The 18,503-nt window shown below is 46.7% G+C and overlaps 1 protein-coding gene across 1 annotated transcript in view; it reads right to left on the minus strand.

Moving 5' to 3' along the window:
* Window positions 1-18,503, minus strand: part of CACNA2D4 (calcium voltage-gated channel auxiliary subunit alpha2delta 4) — a 112,329-nt gene that overhangs the window by 76,786 nt on the left and 17,040 nt on the right. Inside the window, exons 7-13 of the mRNA XM_032184094.1 lie at window positions 18,070-18,130; window positions 17,315-17,465; window positions 15,733-15,807; window positions 14,511-14,600; window positions 5,357-5,470; window positions 4,250-4,328; window positions 2,248-2,381 (exon numbers count right to left, since the gene is read on the minus strand). Coding sequence (XP_032039985.1) covers window positions 2,248-2,381; window positions 4,250-4,328; window positions 5,357-5,470; window positions 14,511-14,600; window positions 15,733-15,807; window positions 17,315-17,465; window positions 18,070-18,130 — 704 coding nt within the window. The remainder of the gene's footprint in view (window positions 1-2,247; window positions 2,382-4,249; window positions 4,329-5,356; window positions 5,471-14,510; window positions 14,601-15,732; window positions 15,808-17,314; window positions 17,466-18,069; window positions 18,131-18,503) is intronic.

Here is an 18,503-nt window from a genome sequence, read left to right on the forward strand (position 1 = left end):
CATGGAGCACAGAATGAAGAAAAACAACACAAATGTGAGCAAAATCACAAACAGCATATTCTATATTGCAGACACATGAATAGCACGAATGAGAAACAGCACAGGCAAATATTTAAAGGGCACAAATACACACACAGCCTGCTTATATAAACTTGTCACTCAGGCATCTAAGCATAGGAAAGACAGAGGCAAAATCATGATACAAACAGGTACAACACAGTGAGCTGTCTCTACAGCAGACACAGGACATGCACATGCAGTGGGGTAGCAGAGGCTCCCAGTACTGCAGATGCTCTAAAAACACACAAGAAAGGAGGTAAAACAGGCAAGACACATGCACAGAAGTCTCCCAGATCTGCCTAGCACTAAAAAGGGTTTATTTCCTCAAAGCCAGTAGCATCTCCCTTACATTTCTCCTTTGGTCAAGTAAGCAGTGAGGCCAGAACTGGCCTCTACCTCCATTTGTGTGCATGCTAGGAGCCATAAAGCAGCCAGCCAATGATCTGTGCAGTTGCCTGATGGAGGTTTGAGCCTGGTATCTTGAGTTATTGGTCTGGATGCTTCTGAGTGGAAAATTCCTGTTCACAGCCACACTCTTTCTAACACACACCAAGTAACTGTGTCCAGCACTTACCAGACACGTGGAAGAAGAAATCCAGTGAGCTAAGCTACTGCACAACACGGACACCCCTACTTTGGACCCACAGCACAGCTCTCCAGTACATCCAGCATTGCCTGTCCTCTTGCTGGTGTAAGAGGGCTCCTTGAGAGCTGCAGCCCCCCGCCCCCCGATGTACAGGCCAGCTGTGGCTGTGAGCGCTTGCACCAACACACCGACTGGCACAAGGGGAACGGCACGCTCACAAGACACAGGGGAGCAGTTACCTCCTCGGACTGTGGCAGCTAGTGAGAGACACGGATGAACAGACGAATGAGTACATGAATGGAGTTATGAATCAAAGATGGGGAGGTTGGAGTGGAGGAAGAGAATGGCAAGCCAAGCCAAGAAGAAATGCAGCAAAAAAAGTGCAACAAACAAATCCCTGCTGCTGCCTTGGTAGCACCCCACACCAGTGCCAGGGATGGCATGTTTACTACGGGAGTAAACTTGCTGGGGAGCTGGCAGCATTTCTGGAGCTTGTGCTTAACACACTCAGGCACCAAGTTCCACCTCTTCCTTGGGACCACTCCTGCAGCAGAAGGCAACCCCACATCACCCTCACAGAGCCAGTGTGCCATGACTGCAGCCCCAATGGTCAGCCACAGCACAGAGGTTGGGGGCAGCCTCTTCACACCAGAGTCTCCTGAAAATATTTCCCCCCCCCTAGGAAAGCATACAAAGTGTCAAGGTTTGTTTCTGGAGTAGGGGAACCTGACTTCTGGTCAGCTCTATCACAATTACATGGAAATCTGTCTGTGGCGAAGATGCCAGTATACATTTCTGCAGTGTAAAAATGGATGGAGATGAAGATTGAGGAGCACCTTCTATCTGGGGAAGTGTAGGGGAAAGCACCTTCAGTGATGATCTCCTTTGTCCTTCCCATTGTTTCTTTGAATTTCAAAGCTGCCTTGGCAATAAAACACCACGATGGCACTAGTTTGTGGTCCCAAGGCCTGAAGTCTTCCCTTAGGCCAGGCAAGGGGCACTGGGAGCCCTGACTCCCTGGTCCCATTTCCCTCCTAGGAGGCAGCATGTGCCCTTTACACAGGGGCTCTACAGGGGGTGACCTTGCATCCTGCTAGCCCAAGGAATGAGGGAGTGATAAACTGGGACCTTATCTCTGACCGGCACTGTGCAGTTAGCTGCTGGGCTGAGGGAAATACATCTCTGTGACCCATATCCTGAGCTGTAAATAGTCCTTTGTGTGAATAATCCTTTAGAAGTTTAGCCACCTTTTGCAGGAGCACTGCTTAAGTCATGCTGTGTCTGTGTGATTAGTCCTGGGCTCCTGGGTCACTGCAGGTCCAGACCTGAGCCTACACATATCTCATCTCCAGGAGCAAGCAGAAGAGAAATATTGCCTGTCTCAGCACAGCCAGAGACCAGTAATTTCTATCAATCAACCAGCTCCTGGTTTTACGTAAATGTCAGGACTTCATTTAGGTTCTGACACACATAAGACATTGAGATGGGAAGCTGGAGCAAGTTATATGCCTATTATACTAGCTGAATGCCTAACACCTTTGCCAGTTTGGCTCATAGGCCCTCCTGTTTGCTGACTACAGACTTGTGCTGTGGGTTCTTACCGCACTGTCCATGTAGGCCTCGGTCCAAATAATGTCATGGTCGTGGTTGATGACCATGGGACGGCTGAGCACGTGCAGGTACTCCATCACGTTCTCCTGGACGTCTGCCAGCGTGGAGATCTGAGTGTAGTAGCCTTCATGGAGAAACAGAGCTGTGAGTCACTCTTCTGACATATCTCCCATATTTATAAATAAGTGTCTGCACAAAGTCAGAAAATGGGGTGCCAAAGCCTGCATCTGCCCAGACAGTTTAGTCTATGTTACAAAAAGTGCCCTGATATGCTTTGTATCCACACTTTTCTGTGGATACAACTTTCTGGGGAAGTCTAGAGTTTCAAAACACTGTCTCTGTTCTTCTCAGGACACTGGACCAATGCTCAAGACCAGAGTCTCGATATAATCACAATCATGACACACAGGTGTAAAAGGCTGGTTTAGGTCTTAGGCAAAAATATCCACTAACCAGGCTGCCTATGGTCCCCAAATCCAAACATATACAAAGTATTCTACCAGGCTGCCTGCTTACCCTGTCCAACTTCTCTTCCAGAGTTAACAGTACAACAAGGAGTACAATGGAAGAATGTCTTCAAGTTATCAAAAGACTGTCAACAATAGCTGCCTAACTGGTAAGAAACCTTAAAACAATGCAATATCCCAAGGACTCTTGTCCTGCTTCTCACCAGATGGATCTGATTGGTTGCACTTGTAGCACTGAGTATGCCAGATACATGGAAAAATGATGTTATCACTAGGAAATCACTGCCATGTGAAAAGACTCATGATTTGATAAGCCTTGTGATGTGGAAACATTTTGTGTGCTTGAAAATGAGGACTACAAGAGCTATAAAATGTGTTGAAACAGAAGAGCCAAAATCAGTGAGCCTTCCTTGGAGATCAAGTTTGCTAAGTGAGAATGCAGGTGCTAAGAGCATATTTTTTGTTCTCAAGGAGAATCCATTCTCACATTTTATGGTGAAACAACAGCACCATGAAATCCCTGTCTCTAATATTATAGCTGCATGTGCTATCTGAAATCCAAGTTTTTGTTTCATCTAATAAAAAATAAAAACGTTACATGTGATTCATAGCACTAACAGATGAACCTTGGACATCCCCAGCTCATGTACACACCAGCAATTCTTGTCTGTCGCATATTTTCAGTAGCAAATGTACCAATGCCTTTCATAGTCTGCTGGAGACACTGCTGAGATGGAGAGAAAATACTCCTAGCTAATCAGCCCCCAGCTTCTGTCTCCCTTTCCTTTCCCTGTTGAAGAAGGATACTGACGTAGGAAGCATTGCAGGTTGCTGTCCATCTACAGATACACCAAGGCCAAGTCATGCCCAGACAGGGAAGACTCTTTTCTCCCCCTCTTCATTCACCTTTGTGGATTCTAATAGGGCTAACTGGACTTTCTAACTGGCCCCAAATGCATAAGGATGATTCACCTACTCTGAATGGACTTTCCTATTCATGCTGGCTACAGAGGATATTGGTTTGGGGGCAGGATTAACAAGCTGTCCTGGTACCTCGGTGAAACCACTGGCACAAAAAGAATTTGGCAGGGGTACAGGGGTTAACCCACAGACATTGTGAAAAATGCTGTAAAACCTTTAAAAAAGATGTTTGTTTTACATCTCAGCCAAAAGACATCAGGCTCGCTGACAGAGGTTTAGACAGCTTGTCAAAAGCCAGCAACCGGGACACAATAAGCACAGGGTCTTAGGTGGACCACAGCCAGCATGGATCTCAGTCACAGTGTCCCTTGGCACCAAGACAGGAAAATGTGGTGGCTCAGCACTAAGGACTTGTGTTAGTTGGACACAGGCACACTCCACACAGACTAGCAGGGGCTGCTTTTTCCCTAAGACATCTTCCAGCTGAGGGAAGCTATGCAGAAATGGGCCCCAGCTATGGTGGGGAAGCCTTGGAGGGGCCCAGGGCCCCGTGGCTGAGGCCTACATGTGACATGAGTGACTGGGGCTGATGCCAATAGCGCACCTTTGTTGTTGCAGGCGATCCATTTCACGTTGGGGGCAAAAGTGACTTCCCGTCCGATGAGGTAAGTGAAAACCCGGACCTGAGAACAAGAATGCAAAGGTAGCCTCAGTAGGCTGTCACGTTTGACACCCTGACATGCACTGGTGGTGCAGGGCAAGAGCTCTGCCTTCACGCAGAGATGGAAGCTTCTTGCTCCATTTGTTTTGCATTTTCTGGGCTGGAGCTTCATTTCCAATTACAATAAGCTCAGAAAGCCAAGTAGCACCCGGGATCATCTGCATAATAAGCCAGGACTGCAAATTCTGTTTGATTTTATGATAGCAGCTCTGCCAGGCACTCAGCAACCACATGCAGAGAGGTTTATAGCTCACAGGAATCCTTCACCCAGGGGAACAGCTGGCCACGTGAATCATTTAAAGCAAGTTTCACCATTTCTTGTGTTTGACCAACAACAAAGGAGTGAATCCCGAAATAAACAGCTCCAACAGCCCTGTGCTCTGGTCTTTCAGCAGGCTGCTTCTCTCCCTTTGTGCATTGCTGTTAGCTAGGATGAAGTAAACAAATAAATCAGGAAGGCTTAGGATGAGCCTGGTCTATCCCACTTTCACAGTCTGCTCTGTAAATACAAGCCTGTAACCGCAGACCTCAAAGCAGATAGGGCTGGAAGGTACCTGGAGAGATTCTGTGGCATTCCCCTGCCCACTATAAGGACTGGTAATAGCCAAACCTTTCCCAGACAGGACCAATTACACACAGTCCTGGAGGGGATTAAAATTCTTTGCAGAAGTGTTTTGGTTTTGTTTTAAAATACTCAGTTCAGTCTTTATAATCTTATCAGAAGAACGCTTTGCTTGCCCACACCTGTGGCAAATGATGTGTATGAAAAACAACCTGCCCTGACCTACAGGTATTCATTTGTGATCCCAGCACCACTAAAATCACTGCAGCAGGCTCCTGCCTGGCTGCTTTTCATTGTGTTTACAGCAGGATGCATGCGGGTGCTGGATGCTCAGCTGTGCCCAGCATCCTGGCTCACCCTCTTCTATTCCCAGCATAGCAGGATAGCATCTTTCCTCGCCCTTTCTATTTGTCACTTCCCAGACAAACCTTCCGATCCGGCCAGTTGTACTTTTCAAACACAGCTTCATAATCTTCCACGGCTCCGTCTGTGATCAGCATGATGGCTTGGTTACACAAGCCTCCTTGACCGGCGTCTCTGAACTGCAAGCAGAGTGGAAGAGCATTAGTTATCTCAGCACAGGCCCCTTCTGTGTCACTGCAGCACATTTATTCATGATGGGCCAGATCCCGACTTCCTCTTGCAAATCTCATACTGTGTTCAGAAAGAGCTCTGCTTGAAAAAGGACAGTGTTTCGATGCTGCATAAATTATTATTTTTTTATTATTATTTCTACAGCCCTTCCTAGCACATGTGGACACAGGAGGTTTTACAAAAATAAAATAAGAAAAAAGAGCTGTGGAGGAAGGGTTTGATTCCCTGCTGCTTCACAGCTTGTGCAGTCACATTCATTTATGCAAAATGGCTGTAGACTGACCATAAACACTGCCATTCTGATTTGACAGCAATAACTGTCATTTTTTATGGCAGAAAATGCAAGAGGAGGGGGGAATCAGACTCTATTTCAGGGTAAATCCATCAATCTGTCAAAAAGAGCAGAGAAAAGCAGGAAAACATGAAAAAAGAAGGCTGCTGCCATCAGCACCGAAGTAGGTTATGAATGTATCCGACAGAAAGACCACACGCTGTAATCAGAGAGGACGTTATCTCTGCATAAGTGGCATTTAAGGTAGAGGTATGCTAGGACTCTGGTGCAAACACCAGTGCTCTGTTTCCAGAGATGCAAGGCGAAGTTGAATGGGTGTGCTCTTAAACACAAGCCAGCAGCAGCCTCCTTAGCTGGGAAAAACAGCCTTTGGCTGCTGCTTATCTACAGCTCCCAAACACAGAGCCTGTGCCTCTCGTGCCCTCGGGTACACTGGCTGCAGAGATCTGAGCTCCCCATGCAGCACCAGCACAGGTGTTGAATTAGCAGCCACCAGAGGAGGCAGAAGAAGGCATCAAGGAACAGAAGTGAGGACTTTGCTGTGGCTCCTAGCTCTGTGTCAGCCTGCACTTTCCCTTGCACAGAGCCTCACTGCTTCGGTGAACAAGGAAATGGGATGGAGAGCATATGGGAGACTAATTGAAGGGTGGCCAGGTTTACATCAAACTGCCGCAATTTTGTGGGGAGAGCGTAGACATATCTTATAAATCAGGAAAAGGCTTCCAAGTGGCAAGACCAATTGCATAAAATGAAAGCAAGCACTGGACAGAACAGCATGCAGGGTGTGAGCTGGGACTTGTTAGGTGTTTCAGGTTTCAATTCACAGATCTCTCCTGGTTTTGTAATGCTGTTAGGACAGAAGGCAAGTGTGATTGCCAATATGGTTCACTGTGGTTCATCTGCAGATTAACATCATAACCATTGATACCGGGAAGCCTACTGCAAGTCCAAATTTCCTCAGTCATTTCACCACTCCTTTCATTACCTCTATGTTTATTCCTCTTTATAAAATACCAGGTTCAGTGTTAATGTCACCACAATGTCTCCATCCACTGCCATTTATGTCAGCAGTCCTGCCTTCTTCAACATTACACGTATCGTCAGTGAAGTACTTGTTACTCTACTCCAATGATCGTGGATTCAACAGTTTCTGAACAACCAGTATTATACCACAGGTATGATCCCATCCTTCCCTGTTGTATAATAATCCCATTATTTGTATTGCGTAGCAGAATTAGGACAGATGATCATGAGAGAGAAGAGTGATGCAATGTGGTCATTTCCATGTCTTTCTGTATACAGCCCCCAAAGTCTGATATTTCCAGTGGTATAGAAAGTTTCTACACCTTGTACCATGGAAAAACAAAACAAAACAAAACAAAAACAAAAACAAGTGCCAGCTACAGGGTAGCTGGAACCCCAGGAGGGCCAGAGCAGAAGTGTCCCCTGCTCAGCAAGGAGACCCAAGGCAGAGGCTGGGAGTATGGAACAGGAACAAGCATAGGGCATCCTTAGGTGCAAAGGAAAGGGGAAAAACTATTGACAGCCACGTGGGATTGTGCTAGAGACCACTAGATAGGAAGATGACAAGGAGTCTCGGGTGAGCTATTCCAGGGCACATATCAGCTGTGTCCAGATTAGCAGAGAGGACAGCCTAGCTAGCATGAGCTTCCATCACAGAGGCACAGAGTTATGGTGGTGCAGGAGGTGCTGTCAGAATGAGGTTCAAATCACAGACACACAAACACTGAAGTTACAAAATCAGCTGTTTTCATAACATGAACAACAGGCTGTTGCAATCTACAACATGCTTTGTTTAGGTGATTATTAAATTAACACTTAATTAAGGTCACCCACCATTTTATCAAACTACTTAAGACATCTCTTCACATAGCTTGCTTTAGACCTCATAATACTGAGATAATGGAAATTAGATGCTGTATCAGAACCAGCAATCTCCTAATTACAGGAGTAGATGATATTTTCAACAGGGAAAATGAGATCATCAGTGTCATAGAAATAGAGATTAAAAAGACAGATTGAGAAAACAAATGAACAAGAGGTAATCCCTGATTTTTAGGTCCTTTTGTGGCTGGCTGCAGCTGTAGCAAATGATCTGGCAGCACTCACATGAAGCTCTGAGCATAATTCTCTGCTCTGATTGAAGTCTCAGGAGCGTGAAAGAAGAGCACGGTGAGGAACAAGATGCCTACAGACCAGATGTCTGAAGAGGTGTGGGCTAGAGCTGCGGTTGGCGAAGGAGGCAGGGAGCTGCGTATTCCCCTGTATAGCTTCAGTCGTGTTGCCAGGAGTAACAGACATGATCTAATTCATTCAGGGTCACAGTCTCTTGTACTCCCTGTTTTGCTCATTGCCATTTACATTGCAGCTTTAGCCTGGCAAAAGCAACGGTGGAGAGATACAAACATCAGCATAGCTCTGGTATATACGCACCCCGTATCTGTCACAGTCCTGAGGGAACGGGCTGATGGAGTTGCCAAGCCTCTCTCCATCATATCTGAAAAGTCCTGGCTGTTGGGTGAAGTCTCTGATGACTGGAAAAAGGGAAACATCATTCCCATTTTTAAAAAGGATAGAAAGGAGGACCCGGGGAACTACAGACCAGTGAGCCTCACCTCTGTGCCTGGAAAGATCATGGAACAGATCATCCTGGAAGTGATGTCTAAGCACATGCAAGACAAAGAGGTGATCCAAGTCAGCCATCACGGCTTCACCAAGGGCAAATCCTGCCTGACCAATCTGGTGGCCTTCTGTGATGGAGTGACAAGGGAAGACTGACCAATGTCATCCACCTGGACTTCTGAAAGGCCTTTGACACAGTCCCACATGACATCTTGATCTCCAAATTGGAGAGAGATGGATTTGAAGGGTGGACCATTCAGTAGATAAGGAATTGGCTTGAAGCACACACCCAGAGGGTGGTGGTCAATGTCTCTATGTCCAGGTGGAGGCTGGTGATGAGTGGTGTACCTCGGGTCTGTCCTGGGACTGGTACCGTTTAATATCTTTATCAACAACATTGACAGTAGGATCGAGTGCACCCTCAGCAAGTTTGAAGGTGACACCAAGCTGAGTGGTGCAGTCGATACACCAGAAGAAAGGGATGTCATCCAAAGGGACCTGGACAAGCTTGAGAAGTGGGCTCACATGAACCTAATGAGGTTCAACAAGGCCAAGGGCAAGGTGCTGCATCTGGGTCAGGGCAATCCAAACATGAGTAAAGACTGAGTGGAGAACTCATTGAAAGCAGCCCTGCAGAAAAGGACTTGGAGTTTCTGGTGGACAAAAAGCTTGATATGAGCCAGCAGAACGTGCTTGCAGCCCAGAAGGCCAACTGCATCCTGGGCTGCATCAACAGAGGGATGGCCAGCAGGGGAGGGAGGTGATTGTGCCCCTCTGCTCTGCCCTTGTGAGGCCCCACCTGTAGTGCTGCATCCAGGTTTGGGGGCACAAGAAGGATGTGGGGCTATTGGAGTGGGTCTAGAGGAGGCCACGAAGATGACCAGAGGGCTGGAGCACCTCTCATGTGAAGACAGGCTGAGGAGTTGGGGTTGTTCAGGCTGGAGAAGAGAAGGCTTTGGGGAGACCCCATTGCAGCTATTCAGTCCTTAAAGGATGCTTATAAAAAAGATGGAGAGCAACTTTTTGCTCAGACAAACAATGACAGGACAAGGGGGAATGGTTTTAAACTAAAAGAGGGGAGATTTAGATTAGAGGTTAGGAGGAAATGCTTCACTCAGAGGGTGGAGAGGCACTGAAACATGTTCCCAGAGAAGCTGTGGATGCTTCATCTCTGGAGGTGTTCAAGGCCAGGTTGGACAAGGCCCTTGGGCAACCTGATCTAGTGGGTGGCATCCCTGCCCACAGCAGGGAGGGGGTAGAACTAGATGATCTTTAAAGTCCCTTCCAACCTAACCAACCTCATGAGAAAGTTAGCAGTAGAGAAAGAAATAGAAAAACATTGAAGAAGAAATTAGAAATGACTTTAAGCAAAAAGGCATGAGTTGATCTGTAGGAAATTCTGCACTTTCCATATCCTGATAAATATGCTGCAGAATCCATGTCCAGAAAGATGTCAGTGGAATCAAGAAAAGACTTATAAATGCTCAGATAAAAAGCAATAAAGTGGGTAAAAAGAGCACATCGGCAGATGATAAAAAAGCACAGGGAAACTGCCAGGCAGAGATGCTTTATAGCCTCCATGCTTCCTCATCAAAAGGACAATATTGTAGTGGCTGGGTACAGCCTGAAATGATAAGAAACAAAGAAAAGAAAGGATTACATGCAGGATCACAAACTAGTAGGGTTAAAGAAAGTTAATTGAAAGCATTCAGATAATCTGTGCTCAGCAGGAAGGGAAAAGAATGGCAGGAGTTGCTGTACTACTTGTCTTGTGGGCTGAGACTTGACTGGGACTCTATGAGATCCCAAAGGACAACAACAAATCAACAGAAAGCACATTTTGCAAGAAGGGAATAAACTAGATGGGTAAACTCTCCTGTAGCATCTATGCAGTGCTAGAAGAATGGCTGAGACTGTCCTCTCTGAGTGCACAGAGGGAATGTCCCACACAGGCTGGGCATAAGAGGATAAAAACTCCTGTGATTTCTTACATTGGACAGGTTTATTCTTTCTATGACATCAGTTCTGCTCATGTTATGCAAATCCTTACATCTCACCAAAAGCCAGTTTATTAACAGTTTCACTTTTTTTTTTTTTTTTTTTTTTTTTTCACTTATAGCTATTTTGGATTGCCCTAGTCATTACTAACCTCATAATTTATGTCACGTCTGAGTGCAGCAACAAGTCAAAGTACCATTAAAACAACCTGGTGTTGAAAGCAGAAATCATTCCATGGTGGCTTAAGAGAGCAGAACCTGGGGTTTCTTTTCCTCCGTGGGGTCAGAAAAACATCATCTTTCAAATCACCTGCTTACTGAGTGCATCCTGAGGAAGGAGGACCCATGAGAGTCACAGATTCTGTACTGCCTTACCCTAAGTTCATATAAAATGAATATATGAACACATGTATGACTCCCACCTAGAATTAGGGGTGTGTTTGCATAGGTATATATGTACATACTTGTATATATGGCATGTCTATAAAAATATAGAAATATATTTACAATTTGTTTGCATTGGAAAAAATAATCTGAGGCTGAAATAAGGAAGAGGAGGGTGAGCACTGGCTGGAGAGGAATACCAGAGAGGCAGATCAGCTGGACATGAATTAACAATGTGACAGTGTCTGAAGAGAGGTAACTGTTGTCTTCTGTTGTATTAAGAGGACTGTGGAGCGTTAGACAAGGAAAGTAATTATTCTGCTCCGCTTAGCACTTGATAGCTCTCAGCTGCAGCACTCAGTGCTGTTGGGAGCACGATGTTTGAGGGGAGGTGGAGCAGAGCAGTGGCCAGAACAAAGCGGTATAAATCCTGCCAGAAAAGAGTGAGAGGACAAGACATGCCCAGCATGTGTGAACAAAGAAGAGAAGGCAGCAGCGAGATAGACTAAAACTTGATAAACTAAAAAGCTTGAGGGACTGCACTTGGCACTCGAGAATTTGGAAATGCTCTGCAAATGTGTGCTCAGCGCCATTGTTGCCCTGCGATGCATATTTCATCGGAACTACTCGGTGTGTGACTGAACTGAAACAGAGTGCCAGTGGCTGACAGAGCATGGCAGAGAGGCAGGGGAAGCTCTGGCTAGCTGTGCTCCTGGAGCTGTCGTGCAGATTGCGTCAGAGATTAAAATACACCCTGCCTACCCTGGGGCATAATGGAGGAAAACAAAGACGGCGAGAGGTCGCATTCTTCGTCAGCCCCTCTCTGCTGCTCATCCCTCGCTGAATAGGTCTCTGCTGGGCTATTAATTCTACGAGCAATTGGGCTAAGGAAAATTACCAGGGAAATTTTGCAGTCACTTTCATTACAGATATTATTACTGGTTGTCTGTTGTAATCAGCAAAGCCTGTTTCATCAGTGTGATGTAGCAATTTTCATTCGCTTGCGTACGCTCCCGTGAACAGCAACAGGAGAGTCTGTGAGGAGCAGCTACGACTACAGGCTGAGAATGTGAATTTTGTCTGATGGGAAGGGGGTGGCTGATTCCTTCTTCCCCACTGCCCTCCAGCCCCACTGCTGTAGGCCTTACCTGCATGGCTGCAGCAGGATCACAGGGTTGTTTCAGGACATGCTGATGCAACCCCTTTTTCTCCCCTATTGCTGATAGGGATTTAACAGGCTCTAGGGGAAGATTTCAGAGAGTCCTTAAAGCATGCATGCACTTGCAAAGGGTGCCCTTCTGCCTCAAAAAGGCCAGCTGTGGTGCTGGCAGAGCCTGGGGTGCCCCAGCCCTCTGTGATGAGCCCTTACTGGGACACCCACAGTATGTGAAGGATGCTGCAGGACAGCAGGGGAGCTTCTACCCTGGCATCCTCCATGCACACTGCCTCTGGGACTGCTGTGTGTGCACTGAGACATGGTCTCTGCCTCTTCTGGATGTTATTAAGGCAGACAGAAATCCTGGGATGAAGCTGAAAGTGGCTGCAGGAGGTCCTGCAGACCTTCTGCTGCATGTGCAGCTCTTCCACAGCTGGTTGCAGATGAGGCTCCCAGCTGATGGCTTCTGTGGCTGTGGATTTAACCCCCTGTTTGCTAAAGAGGAGGCAACCAGAGTCTACTGAATGAGCTCCCTTCTGTCACACTGAGAAAGCTGCAACCAGCGTTGCTGGGAAAGGAAAGCTGGGCAGCGGAGATGCATAGCTCTCTTTCACACCTTTCTTTGACAACAAATTCAGCAGAACCCCTATTTCATGGACATTCATGCTGCCACAAAATGGGCAACAGCATCCTTCTGCTTGCCTAGGAGCTTCTGCAGTCCTGCCTGCACGACAGTGCCAAATTCTTTAGTCACTTTAATTCCTGAGGTCATAACGAGAGATAGCACCTCACCTTCTGAGTAAATGACATCAGATGATGTTTGTTTGTTTGTTTTTGCTTGTTTGTTTTTAATCACTATTGGTTCTGTCTAAGAGAAATTTTGACCTCATTAGCTGAGGAAGAATCAACAAGGATCAACATAAGTGATGGCTACCTAAGCTGTTGAGTGCATTTTTGATGCTGAATAGAGAAGAAATTTTTCTCTACCTGCCAGCAAGTTTCTTGTCTGTTACCACCATGGAATTATGTTGATCCATGGAGCTGCACAGACACCATTCTCTCTGGAGTATTTTTGTGCCAGCTATGTCAAAAGAGGACTGTTTTTTCTCAGTCTCAGCTTTCCCTGCATGTACTTTCTACTTCCCAGGGGCACGCCTGGCTCAGATTGTTCCAGGTTTTGTAACGGTTCTGCCTTCTGCAGGCTTGAGGATTGCCTGCTCTAGTGGGTGAGCCATGCAGGACAGGAAGGAGGCGTGAAGTCTCTTCATTACTGGGACCAGAGCAGTGCCTGTACCGGTTGCTGTTTCAGCTGAGACAAGTGGCTTCCTTTGGGGCTATGCTCCATCCTTCTCCACTGAGATCTTCACAGCTGTGCTGGTTGAGAGAGCCAGCAGTAGAGCTGCATTAAGCTTCTTTAATCTGTTGTCACTCTACATAACCAGTGACATGTTAGACATTAAGAAACCAGTTTTCCTCTGGTGGAACAACTGTTTTAAGATTCTCACGTATACCACTCAGACCCACATAGGCTCTGCATCTTTGGTTTCTAAGATAAAATTAATTGTGCCATAAAATGCAAGGATACATTTAGATTAATCTAGCAGAAATTCTGTGGTCATCTAAGCAATTATCTTCCCCAAAAGATGTCAAACCATTACTGCTATGCAAGCCAACACCCTATGACTGCAGTGACAATGCTACATTACTCTTCTCAGGTTGCCATTAAATCCATTATGCTTCTCTTACCACTAACGAGTCAGCTCAGCCACCACCACTGCTGGGTTCAACTCTGATCATGCTTGCACTAGCATAGATTTGGAACACCATCACTATTGTCAATTAAACTTATAGTCTGTACAACGAGTGAAAGTGGAGAAACTTTCCCAGGATGCCAAGTCCTCTATTACAGCACCTCTAACACCATCCGAGTCATTACAGCCACTAGCATTGTACCACACACACATTTTTCCCAGCATCCAAGGCATGGGCATCTTTACACCTACACCACTACAGACGGGTCATTGAGGAGGTTGGGGCATCCAGCAGCTCTTGGACCTTTTTTTTTTTCTTTTTAATAATTCCTTCAGAAACAGAGCTAAGTCACATATCTACCTCCAGGCAGAAGTTAAAACTGTTCACATAAAGCAATTAATTATTTTCAAATCTTACCAGAGCCAAAATGCTCCCAGCCCATGATAAGGTGGCACATTACAACAGTGATGGTGAGGAGGGGCTGATTGCCTGGGGCTGGATGGGACCGCCACAGTGGCACCCATTGATGGGGTCCCCACACCCAGAAGCTCTGCCAGACTGGGCAGGTTCAGCAGCTCCAGGGCATCACCCACAAGCCAACACCTCCTTGATGCCTGGTCACTCTTGCACACTGTTTGCCACAGCTTTGAGACCCATGAATACCACTCATGTCCCTCCTGTGGCTGTGCTAAGCCAAAAGGGGGAAAGCAGGGGTGGGCAGGGACAGATGTGCCCAATGTGAGTGTTGGCACTGAGCCTCTTACCTCCCGCAGGATTTTGAAGGACTCCGTCAAGGCCTTGTTCACCGTCCCCACTCCTTTTGCCTGCAGTTCGTCCACCAGCTGCTTGAAGTGCTGTAGCGAGAAGACAGAAAGGCAGCAGTGAGCTGCAGGCAGGGATTGTCCTTGGAGGGGGGAGAAAGGGTGACTTGGAGAGCCCGATATGTGGGCTGCCATCCTGCATGGATCCCGATGGATCAAGGTGGGGAAAGGTCAAGTGGCTGCTCTCTAGGCAGTGCCATCGTGTTGCACACAGCCACAGGACTGCATTTCTCAGCCTGTGGGCAGTGAACCATTACTGGTCCATGAAATATCACGCAAGGGACAAAACTATTAGAAAACACACTTTCCCTTTTACACCCCTTCAGGAAAAACAAACAAACAAATAAACAAACAAACAAATAAACATTCTTGTGTATGTGAGAGCAACAGGATGGGGAAAGAGAAAAACAAGCACCCAAATTTTAAGTGGCTTTGGTCTGGTTGCAAAACACAGCATACTCCACAAGAAGGACGGTGTCCAAAAGGTTTGGGGTTCCTTTGGGAGACACTGCAGGAGATGTCACCTCTGGAGTCACGCTCCATCACCCAGAGCTAGGCTGGGAAAGAAATTTGGAGAAAAAGCTGGCTGTTGAAGATGTGGAGGGACACGTTACCTCTGTGGTATTAATACAAAGAGGACAATGAATGAAGAAACAGTAGGAAGAGCTTAAAATACTGTTTGGCCCAGAGGGTGGTGGAGCAGTCAGATGCAGGCTGACCGCCTCTGGACTGCAGCTGCTGAACCCTGCTGGGCCAGAGCAGCAAAGCCCCCTAATCAGAGGCTGTTTGCTGGAAACATGCCCTGGAGAAGGGTCAGGCTGGGCTGAGAAGACATTCACTGGGAGAAGGCTGAGGATGCAGGGTTTCAAAGGTGGAGAGCCTTTGCCCTCTGTGCACTGAGCCTGGTCCACTCATGCTCGACCAGCAATGGTGCAGCACATAGCCACCAGCTAACCCTTGTGTCCTGGCAGCATTGTGTAACCAAAGATGAACCAAGGAGCCAGCACATGACTGAACTGGTGCTTGTTTCTGAAAAACAGACCCATGTGCCTCTAGGAGACAGCTGTTTCTTGTCCCTAGGGTTTCATGTTGCAGCATCTTAAACCCACATATTTATCATGTTAAGGGAGCAGACTGGACACATCAACAGGAGCCTGGTACTCACCTCTCTGTTATCTCTGTCTGCTTGCACCAGGATACCCTTAAAACAGGGTTCAATAAAATGAACGTAATCATTGTACTGCAAATACAAAATGAAAAGAAAGGTGTTGTAATGGGAAAAAATTCACAAAGTGGGTTCATGTCCTAGGTGGACATTAAGAACAGTATCAAGCGTAATTATTTTTATAGATGTTTCCCATTAGAATTGTTTGTAGTGATCATGGCAAATTATATTTTTGATACATCCCATATTTGTTTAAGTATTGTGTTAATTATAGCATTTACTTACTTCCACACATACAAAATTATTTTTTTCCATTCAGGCACTCCAGAAATCTCCACACTCTACAAGCTTGTGCCCCTAGCCTTGTTTCTTATACAGTTTGCACATATTTTTTTGACTTCTGGAGACTTTGAATCCCTGGTCATCAGCTGAACGTTGTAAAAGGTTTTGTAGCCTGATATCTGATGCCTCTGGCACGCAGCTGAATAATAACATATCGAGTTACCCCACATCCACTGAACTGTGATAATCAGTGGTGTGTATGCTTCCAGCCTGATATGTACCTGAGGTAAGAGATGTCATTGCAAACCTTTTCCTCTAAGGCTCAGAGGAACGTGTTTTGCCATGGGCTAAGAGGGTACAGATGGTTACCGAGGCTCAGCTGATCAATAGGAGCTTAGGTCGGGCTATAACATGCCTAAGCCAGAAGGTTCTTGGTGTAACAACACAGTGTATATTGCTTGCCTGATCTTTCTGTGATTTTATTTTTTTTTTAAAAAAGTTTTACAACTCCTTAATGACTTCCCTTCCTTTCTCTGCCAACCCAGTTCACTCCTCCAATCATCTAGACATATGAAGCCAGAGCTTTCACCGCTAGAATTTCTGACCGTCTCACACAATGGAAAACTATGAAGGAAAAATAAGCTTTGTATCTTGGTGATTGTGCCCTGGCAAACTTATATGGAAGGGCCTGAGAAAGAGGTGGTGCAAGAATTTGTTTTAAGGAGGCCAGCATACACACAGGAAAGTTTTGCTTTCTGTGGTGCTAGTTCTGCATGGGCAACCAACCCATCCTCATCCTGGCAGGGTTGTGAAAAGGGAGAGAGTAACACCAAGACCCTGACCCAAGACCTTTGTGGTCTGACTGAACTGGATTGCAGCGTTATAGGGTGCTGGGGCACAAAAAGTCATATGGCAGTGATTTTCTAGCCTCGAAATATTATACTGAGGATTGCTGGACCCAAGGACAGTGTTCTGGTATTCTCTGCTAGGTGAATTTATAAGCTCAGGTTCCTGTTAGCTCAGATGTCTCTCTATAGCACTTTGTTATCTGCTGTAGTCACATGCCTAAGCAAGCCAAAAGATGCAGCTGACACCTTCCACAGGGGGTGAGATGACTTGACAGTCACCCTGCTGACCACACAAAGCTGACTTCCAAGGGGTAATTGGTTTTAATCCCCCATCCAACATAGGTATTATGCATTGTCATTCCACCTTAATGTCTGCAGCTTGCTAAGTGGACTGAGGGATCGATATGAGGCACAAGGAAGACAGCTCTGCACTGGGAATAGGACATACTCACTGCAATAATGTTCACAAAATCGTTTTCCCCCAGAGTATCTAAAATGGTGACGATGGTGTGTTTGGCAATGGTCATCCGCAGGCCCTTCATGCTCCCACTGACGTCCACAATGATGACGATGTCCTTGGGAGAGGTGGCTGCTTGGATGTACCTTTATAAAGGAGGAATGCGAGGAAGCACGGTGAGCATATGACGAGGAGGATCTCTGGGTGTACTGCTGTAACATGATGCAAGCCCCAGCATAACACATGCCATGAGCACAGCTGTCCCACAGGGTCCAGCTGGGCACTCGATGGGGTCCTTCCCACCCACCTGCCTCTCCTGCTGGCCCCAGCCTCACTCTTCCCACATGGACAAGAGCTGGGACAGCTGCAGACATGCTTCAAGGATCAGCCAAGAGTGACGATTGTTAACGCATCATTTAGCCGTGCAGAACAGACTGAACAAAAGCCCTGAATTTCTGTTTGAACAGCCCCATCCCTCTGGCTGCAGAATTTGGGCGGATAGGGCATGGGGAGGACGCACAGGTGGTGTTGTCCATGTGGCACATCAGACGCCTTATGGAAAGCTGGCACTGGCCGGTGGCAAGGCAGGTTTGCTAACTGGGTATTGCCTTTGCTTATGTACCCCTGTTCTGGCACAGGAGCAGCCTGGGGCAGTGACTGCTGGTTAGCAGCTTGCCAAGTGTCACCTTGGAGAAGAGGAAGAGGGGAAGACAGACGGGTGCTTTGGCCACGTCCCTCCAGTATGCTTACCAGCCACGATTCCTGCAGTCGAAGGAGATGACCCCGTTCTCATCTGGTAGCCACTTTATTCCTGAGGGGAGCAGCAAAGGGAGCAATCAGCACGTGCACAAGTAGGCATCAGCTCCCTGCTGATGTATTCAAAGCACAAGCAGAGCTGCATGGCTGTTGACAGTTCTCAGCAAGCTTTATTAAATTTCTGTTAAAGAATACACCTCAGTGCTGGCTGGTGTCTCAGTACAATCTGGTAGAGTTTGGGGGAGCAGTTGAATTTACTATAACCATTCTGTAGTTCACCCAGTTTTTTCTCTCCCTAAGGACATCTGAGAGCATAAGGAGGCCGATGCAGGGAGAGGGATGTGCCCTGTGTTCCCTTCCACAGCACGCAGCAGGTCACAGAGCTAGGGCCCTCAGCCATCTGATGGAGGAGCCACCAGGCCATACCA

The sequence above is a fragment of the Aythya fuligula genome, chromosome 1, assembly GCF_009819795.1.
Source record: "Aythya fuligula isolate bAytFul2 chromosome 1, bAytFul2.pri, whole genome shotgun sequence".
In the NCBI taxonomy this organism is placed as follows: domain Eukaryota; kingdom Metazoa; phylum Chordata; class Aves; order Anseriformes; family Anatidae; genus Aythya; species Aythya fuligula.